At 49.4% G+C, this 10,162-nt stretch overlaps 1 protein-coding gene across 1 annotated transcript; it reads right to left on the bottom strand.

The window, feature by feature from the left end:
• Positions 1-979: 979 nt before the first annotated feature.
• LOC130475274 (homeobox protein six1b-like) lies at positions 980-7,768 on the bottom strand. The gene is made up of 3 exons (XM_056847023.1): positions 7,385-7,768; positions 2,635-2,798; positions 980-1,250 (listed from the first exon to the last, which is right to left on the bottom strand). Exons 1-3 carry the CDS (start codon positions 7,766-7,768, stop codon positions 980-982), a joined length of 819 nt encoding a protein of 272 aa, XP_056703001.1.
• Positions 7,769-10,162: the final 2,394 nt, after the last annotated feature.

Here is a 10,162-nt window from a genome sequence, read left to right as displayed (position 1 = left end):
ACTTTAATGGCTTTTGTCCTCACCTCCAGAGAATAGGAGTTTGCACCTGCTCAGCTGTCCAGGCTGCAGTCCTAATTAATCTCCTTAATTGGATGTGCCTGTGCTTTCCAGTTAGAGAAGGCTGTGAATACAGGCGCGTTTCATAAACTTCTGGTTGTAATTCCTTTCTTTTACCTTCAGTGGTAACTTCTTTTGCATGGCATTCTAGCGTGATAGGAGTACCCTTATTTTATCCCTGTGCTGCTCTTTAGGGAGGCTGGGCCTCATGAACTAGGCTGGGCCTCATGAACTAGGCAGGTCCATTGGTACATAGGGGCAGCAAGTTTTGGCAGGGTGGGGCACTACGGATCATGCAGTGGGTAGAAGTGCCCCAAGCTGACTGCCTCCCTCCCTGTCCAGGTTCTGTGTCAGAAAGCACGCTGTTCTGCATATTTAGCAACGCATAGTTAAATAGTGGAAGTCCCTGCCCCAGGATGTGGTGATGGCTGCAAACTTGAAAGGCTTTAAGAGGGGAGTGGTCATGTTCATGGCACTAATCAAAATGAATACTAGTCATGATGCATACCTATTCTCGCTAGTATCAGAGGAGCATGCCTATTATATTAGGTGCTGTGGAACACAGGCAGGATGGTGCTGCTGCAGTCGTCTTGTTTGTGGGCTTCCTAGAGGCACCTGATTGGCCACTGTGGGAACAGACTGCTGGACTTTGGTCTGATCCAGAAGGGCTTTTCTTATGTTCTTATCCCTAGGAGTTTTGCTTCTCTAAGAGCACAAGTGTTTTTAGAATTCTAGTACCACTTTTGTACCTGGATTTTTGGAGGGTGGAGCAATGGCAGGATGGCCTCATCCTATTTCTAATAAGAATTTTGCAATGGACAAGTGCTTTTGAGCCAAAGAAAAGCCAGAGGTATGGGAAGATTGAGGGTAAAATGGAGCGATCCGCTAGGGAAGGGAGACAGATGTGCTCCACTCTTCTATTTCAGGACCCCAGATCCACCAGAGAAGAAGTCAGGGGCCCTAAGAGGCTGTTGTGGAGTGGTTGGTGTTGCAGGAAATCCATCCTTTGAGCTGGGTGAGCAGAGTTTCCTGGCTGAGCAGAGAGAGGCAAGCCAGAGTACAGCAGCGAAGGGCTGGATGTGTGCGCCGCAGGGCTGTCGAGGGGAGAGCTCTCATCATCTGAGCTTGGAATAACGTGTCTCTCCCGAGGCAGGACCCTTCCTTCCTTCACAGTGCCACCCTCGCCGTTCTCCCTGCAGGAAGAAGAAGAAGACAACACCGCCCCCAGGTGCTGAGCTGAGGAATCGATCCTGCTGGGCTGCCAAGCAGGCATCAGGGCTGTCTCTCTAGCTGGACAGAAGTACCAGTAAAAGCATTAAACTAGTGGCCTCCAGCTATTTCAGACATGGGACCTGCCTTTAACTGGAGGATGAGACAGACTCTCTCCTTTTAAAACTGTGTATGCCTGTCCTTCTCCATTGCTGTCTTTTGCAGTCTCCTCCTGCCCCATTTTTCTACCACTCTCTTTGCAGATGTTGTGCCTTTCAACAAGTGATATTGGGCAGAAATTCGACAGATGACGGGGGGGTGGGAGAGAATGACAGATTCTTGCCTCTCGAGTAGCTATCAAAGGCACCAAAAGTCCTGCCAGACTGGAGCAAATAGTGACAACCCTTATGTTTTCTCTCCGTTCCTTCATGTTTCTTGGGGAACTATAATCCCAAAGCAGTTTCTTTCTTATCTCCACTCAATGGCCCTAAATATTTAAAGAACAAAATCTCAGTAGATGTTCTACTTCTTCTTTCACAACCTCTCTCTCTCTTTAACACTGGAACAAGCACATTCCTTTCAAGGAGGGCTTGCTAAAGAAGCAGCCAGTGAATTGTAAAATGCTATGGTGAGGCAAAGGTGGCTGAGGCGAATATGGAGAGGGAGCGGCAAGTGTGATGAACAAACAGGGGGAAAGCTGTTTCAGGCAGAGGGTGGCACACTACAGAGCGGGGCCAGGATATGAAGAATGGTAGCAGGTAATCCTGCACCAAGCGGAAACTGTGAGAAAGGAGAACCAGGGACGTGAGAGAGGAAGTAATGCCTGGAAGAGCGGGTTGTGTTCTTCAAATGAGTAAGGACTGGGGACTTGGAAGTTTGATGGAGTGATCCAGTGCAGAAGGAAGAGAAAATATCAGGAAGAAGTGGAGGCAGGGAGAACTTTGTACATCACCCTGAGCTCCGTGAAGGAAGGGCAGGGGAAAAAAGCAGCCAGCCATGGGATGAAATGGCAGATGTGTAGGCAAGCAAGAAGGAGCTCCTTCCTGGCTCTGTTTCTGAAAGGGCCTCTACTCTTCTTCCTCCCAGAGTCTCAAGGGCTACTGCTCTTATCCACCTATACCTTGAGACCAGGATCACTGGCCGCCTTGGCTCACCTTGACCTTTTTCTTTTCCTGGCCTCTGCCACAGAGCACCAGGTCATTCTTTACCCCTTAGATCCGAAGTAATACTGGCAAAGAACAGAAACTGTTGCCCCAGAGGGCTTTGCTGCTACAGAAAAAGTCCTTCCTTTCTCAGAGTTCTCTAGTGGAAAATTTGGCCCTAGCGGGAATACATTTCAGTCCAGTCTTGGCTGGGAGGCCACCTCACCTCTCTTTGGTCTCTGAGGCGCGGTCCCTCTGGCGTCGGTTCTTGAACCAGTTGCTGACCTGAGTGGTGGTCAAACCAGTGGCTTCGACCAGTTCTCTCTTCTCACGAGGGGATGGGTAAGGGTTGTGGATGTACCATTCCCGTAACACACTCCGGGATTTCTCCTATGTGAAAGCAAAGGGTGTTAAGAGAGGCATTGGACTAAGCATTAAACCAGATAGGGAGGGTAGGTTGGACTAGGAAAAACAGCACTTTTAAATCAAAATATAACTCAAGATTGATTCTTGGGAGGGAGAAAAGCACATTCTTGTCATCACTTTGTTCATGACCATCTTTGTCTTGTTTTCCTTTTAAACTGAAAGTCTCCGATTCTTTAGCTTTTCCTTATGGGAAAGATGCTCCGATCTCTTGATTATTTTAGAAAGGCAGGGGGCGTAGTGGTTAGAGTCATCCTAGGATGAGCTAGGTTTTGATTCTCACTCAACCATTAAACTCTTGTTGGGTCCCCTTGGGCTAATTACTGAGTCTCATCCGAACCCACTCCACCTGGTGGTTGTGAGGATAAAACGAAAGATGGGAGAAGCATGTACATTTCCTCAGAGGAGAGAAAGATAAAAATGTGATCGATAGTTGTTTTTCCTGTACCTTTTTTTTTTGAGCTGGTGCAACTATATCCTTACACACTCTTCTAAATTTTGGCTGCCTCAGGCCCCCCTGTATTATCATACAACCTTCTCTTAATTATCTTCTGACCTATCAGAAGGACAGTAAAATGGGAGTGATTCACAGACTAGTTTCAGAGGGTAGATCATGTTGTTCTGCAGTAGAACAGCTGGATCGGAGTCCTGTGGCACCTCAGAGACCAACAAGATTGTCAGGGTTTTTCTGTATTTTGGAGACTCTGCAGCTAAGCAGAAAAATATTTTGTAAATTAAAAAGGACAGTAGTGCTGCAGTGGTCCGATGAGAATTGAGTGTGCTCATTGCCCTGTAAGAAGCATGAAATGTTGAAGATCATTTAGTACCAGCTGAAAAGAAAAATGGGGGATTGAGCTGCTTAATCTCCTAAGAGGTTATAGTATCCTGGGTGGGGGGCGGGGAGGTTTGGCTTTGCAATTCCTTGTGAGGCCCTTCTTGCAGTTTCTAACAATGAATTGGCTTCTTTTGCCTGCCATTTTTGTTAAGCTCCCCCCCCCCATGATCTCTTCTCTGGATTGCTGCAGTCAGTTTCATCCTCATCCCTACGTATCTGAAGATAATTTGTTTTTGTTTTTAATTCAATGCATCTAGTTAGTATAGTTGATATGATGTTGTAGCCAGCAAAGGGGGAAATGGCAAAGTTCTCTTCAGAATCCTGCTCGACTCTTTAATTTATATTCTTTAAATCATATGCCTCATTTCGGGAACCCTAAAGGCTTGGCTGGATTTCTGTAATTGGTGGGAGGAGAAGGAAACACCCCTGAGTGCCGTGGGTGAGACAGGGGAAGGCAGGGTGGGGGAGGGAAGACCATTTAAAAACTAGAAAGGAGGATCTCCTTTGTGGGGGGAAAGCAGCAGGCTTCTTCTGTGAAAGATGCTCTGTGAAAGATAGCTTTCCATTGCATTGGTGGACCTTTCAACAAGCGAAATTAGGAAGAAATATGACAGATGGGGGGAAATATGACAGGTTCTTGCCTCTCATATAGCTATCAAATGCACAAAAACCACTGCGAGAAAGGAACAAATAGTGAAAACTCTAATGCTTTCTTTCCCTTTGTTCATGCGTGTTGGGAAACTGTCCCAAACCAGTTTTTCTTATCTCCATTCAAAGGCCCTAAACCAGGGGTCTCAAAACTGAGGCTCCAGAGCCGCATGCGGCTCTTTGGCCCGTTGAGTGCGGCTCTCCAAACTTGGTTCGGAGCCGGCGTGCCTGAGAGAGAGAGAGAGCGGGCGAGCGGGCGCACTGTCTTCCCCCCCCCCACACACCGTGGAGAATGGCCGGGTCCCCCTTTCCCTTGCCCTCAATGGTTGGGAGGCTAAAGCCTCCCCTCTAGCCGCGCGATTGCTGGGCGGGCGGCTCAGCGGTTCCTGGCCCCCCCGCCTATCAGCTGTTGGGCGGGGCGGGCTTCCTTTGGTAGACCTGGCCTCCGGCTGAGTCCCATTGGGAGGCCATGTCTACCCACTGGCTTTCTTGGCAGTAGACCTGGACTCCGAGGAGGAAAAAAAGTCCCCCTTCAGAGGCCAGGTCTACCAATTGGCTTCTATGGGCCTCCAGAGGCCGGGTCTACTGCCAAGAAAGCCAATGAGTAGACCTGGCCTCCCAATGGGACTCAGCTGGAGGCCAGGTCTACCAATAGGCTTTTATGGCGGTAGACCAGGCCTCCAGACGAGGACTCCGGACGGGGAGGGGGAAATGCCAGGAACTTACAATTTAATTTTTATCAATAAATAAGATCACTATTAAGTATGATATCAAGTTTTATTCAGTGTACCTATAGTTTAATTAAGACTTAAAACTTTAATTAAAGTTTATTAAGTTAATAAACAGTGTACCTACCTATATAGTTTAAGATATTTGGCTCTCAAAAGAAATCTCAATTGTTGTACTGTTGATATTTGGCTCTTTTGACCAATGAGTTTGCCGACCCCTGCCCTAAACGTTTACAGAATAAAATCTCAATAGATGTTCTACTATTAATTTTATTATGGTCTATAATTTATTTAAGTCCCCAAATATGTGCCTAGCTGCTGTAACCTACTGGAGGAGAAACTTCCTTGAGTGCAGAAGTGACCCAGGTTGACTTGAGAGGTATATAATTGGAAAAAAAAAATAGGAAAAGCTAAAGGGGCTAGGAAAATAACACCAGGGAAAGCTGAAGCCAAGTAGGAAAAGGCGGTAGACCCAGTTGAGATAAAGGCTGAGTCAATCAAGGAAGCCACCGTAAGTTGGAAGCGACTTGACGGCACATAACACGCACATACGCACAGTTGCTAAGGCGGGATAGAGACTTAGCTTGATACATGGGAAGCGAGGATGAGATACCCTCTGCAGATTAGCTGGTGGTAGAAAGCACAGAAAAGGTGCTTCAGGAAAAGCCTGTGAGAATACATATTTTTACTTATTTATTGGAGATTTATATACTGCTTCTCCCTAGCTTAAAGTGGTTTACTTGAAGAAAAAGAATATAAATATTTTAAAATTACATAACGTGCAAAAACGCAGTGACTAATAGTACAGCAAAGCACCCATCAGTTTCACATAGCCGTAGCAATTAAAAACTACATGCCATGGCCAAGTAAATTCATCTTCATTACCAAAGAGATGCATGTTGCTGCCCTTACAGAATGCAGTCAGAGCACAATGTTTCTGGGAGAGAGGATGAAGCGACTTAGATGATTTGTGGGGGAAGATGGGGGGGGGATGCATGAAAGATGAATAAGATGATGCTTTAAAAAAAAACCCAGTGTTTGTTCTACATGCTGCTTTGGTATTTATTCTATTACTTTACTAGATTTGTATCCTGCCTCTCCTCCAAGGAGCTCAGGTTGGGGGAGCATCCATGGTTCATTGTCGTGGCTTCTGTGCAGTCCCACATGGGTACTGCGCATGCGCAGTATCCATGTGTGCCTGCACAGAGGACCACTCAATGAACAACAGTTACTGGTAAGTGCAACCTTGTCCCCCCCCCCCCTTAAAATCTGGTCCTTTGAGGCAATTAGGCCCAGAGCTAGTGACTAGCTCAAAGTTACCAAGTGAGCTTTGTGGTGGAATGGGGGTCTCCATTGTTCTAGTCCAACACTGTATGAGTATCAGAAGGAAAAAAGGATAGCCCCCCTCCCGCCCACCAGAAAAGCGCTTACAGTGCAAGCTTTGATGAAGGGGAGACAGAAAAAGGAGGCCAAGTGTGACCAGGTGAATGGGAGCCATACCTGGTCCTTTTCAGCCAGGGAGGAGTTTCAGAGGAGGACGGGGAGCCTGGACAAGGGGATGGGCGGCAAGTGGCAGAACCAGGGATGGGGGAGCAGAGAGGCTTGTGGAGAGAAGAGAGAAGGCACAGGAGGAGGAGGAGGAGGCTATTAAGGGGACTGCTCGGGGATTCAGTGTCCCTGCAGAAGGCAATGAGGGCTATGGCCAAGAGCTTACAAAGAAGCGCGACACACAAGACCACGGAGCGCGACACACAAGACCACGGCGAGAAAGGAAAAGGATGTTTCAATAGAGCTGTTCTGAACTGAGTGAGGGGGGGAAAGCACGCCAGGAGGAGGGAAGGCGAACAAGAAAACTGTTGTCGTGGGCTTAGGTAAAACCGGCCCTCCAAAAGAGGAGCTCTCAGTTTAAACTTGGATTTGCAAAGCCCAAAAGTCGCTTTATCCTCCTTTAATCCCTGTTTTAGCCAGGATCGAACGCACATTAGAGGAAACGCATGCGTTCGATCCAGGCTGAATCCTGGCTGAAACAGGGATTAAAGGAGGATAAAGTGACCATGCGTTTTCGCCAAGGGCGAAAACGCATGGTCACTTTGTCCTCCTTTAATCCCTGTTTCAGCCAGGATTCAGCCTGGATCGTTTCGCCTAATGTGCGTTCGATCCTGGCTGAAACAGGGATGAAAGGAGGATAAAGCGACCGTGCGTTTTCGCCCTGTCTGCAAGAACCATAGTGCGGATTTTTCTGCCCGCCAATCCCGGGGCACTGGGGGAACGTCTCCTTGGCCGGGGCTCTGCCCCTGCGACCCAGAGGCCCGCCAGACCCTCCCCACGCCGGAGAGGCTTACCTTGAAGCAGTAGCTGGTCTCCTCCCCGTCCCAGATGGTCCGCGGCAGGGGGAACTTGCGCCGGACGCGGTACTTCCCCACCGCCCCCAGCGGCCTGCCACGCAGCTTCTCCGCCTCGGCGTAGTGGGCCTTGAGCCACAGCTGCTGCAGCCGGGGGTGGTGGCGCGGCGAGAACGGGTGGCTCTCCAGGATCTTGTAGAGCTCGCGGAAGTTGCCCCGGTGGAAGGCCACTGCTGCCTTGGCCTTCAGCACGCTCTCGTTCTGGTGCAGGTGGTCGCAGGCCGGCAGCGACCACAGGAAGCGCCCCAGCCGCTCCAGGTTTCCCCCTTGCTGCAGGACCTCGCACACGCAGGCCACCTGCTCCTGGGTGAAGCCGAAGTTCATGGCCGGCGGGGGCACGGGGTCAACTCCCCAGTGGCTGCGGCTCCCGAAACCAGCCCAGGAGGGTCCACGAACTTGATGCACCTCCTAAAACGTCCCACTGGGAAAGCAATGCCAGTTCTGATGGTTGTTTTGTCGCTGTTGCAGAACCTCTTTGTGGCGGAGAACAATGTCCAGCAATGAGATCTGTCCGGCTATGGCAGGGGTGCCCAGGATGAGCGGGAACCGAGTTGGTTGCCTGACAAGTTTCTCTCTGCAGTGGCCGTGCCCCGTTTCCCTCTCTGCTCCTCTGTGCCGCCAGGACTCTGCCTGTCTTCTGGCTCTAGAGACGGTCGCCCCGAGTAGATGTCTGGGGGGTATCGGTTACAGGCCCAGCCCACGAGGGCTGCAGCTGTGACCAGCCATTGGCCGCCTTTGCACGGAGAGCGAGAGAAAGGGAGACTTGTAGTCACCTTTGGATGGTAAAATTTTCTGCCGAGGGGTCGTCTGGATATGGAAATGTGAGATGCCCCCTACAGAATGGGGCATGAGGAGACAAGCGGAAGAGGAAAGGGCCTCTGCTTTCTCCCACGTCCGCTCAGGCTGGCCTGTTTGCTACCCAGATCTTCTAGGCTTGTGCCTTTTGCAGCTTTTCACTTGAATGCAGTGTGTTGCTTCCATCCCAGTGATTGTGGGCTCAGATCACCAGCGGGCACCTTAATCTTAACCTTCTACCTAGAAATCCTGCTCAGTACCTCCCCCTTCCTCAGCGTCTGAGTTTTCCACCAGTCATCGGCCACTCACTTTCGAGCTGATTTAAGCAACCATAAGGTCTAGCTAGCCAAATAGCATTTTGAAAAAATCTGTTCTTCCAATATGCTATTTCTTCAGACTTTAATGGAATCCAACCCTTTTCGCTGGTTCTTAAAATCCCAGACTGAGCAACAAGACGTTTCATATCCTTTCAAGGGGTGGCTGATCTTGCGCAGAGAATGCTTTATCTCCCTTTGTTCTTGGGCCCGCCAGGTGACTAATCGGCCCCCAAACCAGAACGACTGCCGCCTTGCCTTGCCCCCTGACTCTTCCCATGCGGAGATCATGTTTCCCACCAAGCTGGCAGCCACTCATGAGACAAATAAGCTGTCACAAGGCAAATGAAAAGGGGGCCTTGTCTGGCAGCCAGGAGAAAGCAGCATTCCTTACAGGGAGGGAAAGTGGGAGAGATGCTGTGCTTTGCAGGGGGTGGGGGGCAGGTAGGTGCAATGGAGGGGGTTAGAGATGCAGACACCAGGCACACTCCCACCTGTCTGGGCCACTCAGTTAGAGACGGAGATTTCTCAAACGGGCTGGGGAGTGCTGGGTGTATGTCTAAGCCCTGTGCTTACCAGTTCCACAGCATGTATAGATTATGCAAATGTGTACCTACTTTACTGTTGTCTCTGCCCCTTTACCCCCGGAAATTCTACTGAACTCACCCTGGCTTAGGAGATTGCTACAGGGTGGGACTGTGTCTCAGTGGTAGAGCATCCGCTTGGCATGCAGAAGGTCCCAGGTTCAATCCCCGGCACCTCCAGTTAAAAGGACCAGGCAGTTGGTGATGTGAAAGGCAGCCTGCGACCCTGGAGAGCCGCTGCCCATCTGAGTAGACAGTACTGACTTTGATGGACCAAGGGTCTGATACGGTATAAGGCAGATTCATGTGCTGCCCACACAATTCCAAGCCTATCTTTACATTCTTAAGGGCTAGAAGCAAAATCCAGCTTTTGGAGACACCCATTTCTGCACCCAATACCAGTTTTAGCATTTGCAAGCAGGTCTTGCTAGGTGGCGTCTTTGGGTCTCTGGTGGCAAGCGTGCATGCTCCCTTTCTCCTTCACTAGAACTTTGTACCCCCAGTTCAGTGAGCCCACCCATTCTTTACATTTCTAAAGCAACTTTCAGTGCACTGTTCTTCTTCCAACCCTCTGCCACAACTGCAGGGTTAAACCCCTCCTAATATATTGTGAACAGTTAATCGTGCCTCTGATGAACCCCCCCCCCTTCCTTCCCCAACTCATTCAGGAGCTGAGAAATGCTCCCACCCCAGTCGGTGTTGCTTACACATCCATCTGAGTAATACTATCCAACCTGGATCACGTTACTTCTTCCCAGCAAAGCACAATTTCTCAGCCTCCCAGGGAAAAGCTTTCTTTGGGAGCAAATATAGCATTAGATACAGCAGGGAACCTGGTCTTTGTGGAAATTTCATCAAGGAATCACGCCCCCTCCCCCCAAGAAAGAAAGAAAGAAAGAAAGAAAGAAAGAAAGAAAGAAAGAAAGAAAGAAAGAAAGAAAGAAAGAAAGAAAGAAAGAAAGAAAGAATCCTTGTTACTTCGTAGGAGGCCTATGGGTTTCTGGACCATTCCTCTATTGCTCCTG

This window comes from Euleptes europaea, chromosome 3, assembly GCF_029931775.1.
Source record: "Euleptes europaea isolate rEulEur1 chromosome 3, rEulEur1.hap1, whole genome shotgun sequence".
NCBI classification, from domain to species: domain Eukaryota; kingdom Metazoa; phylum Chordata; class Lepidosauria; order Squamata; family Sphaerodactylidae; genus Euleptes; species Euleptes europaea.
The sequence above is the reverse complement of the archived record's forward strand: the minus strand, read 5'-3'. Positions and strand labels throughout refer to the sequence as shown.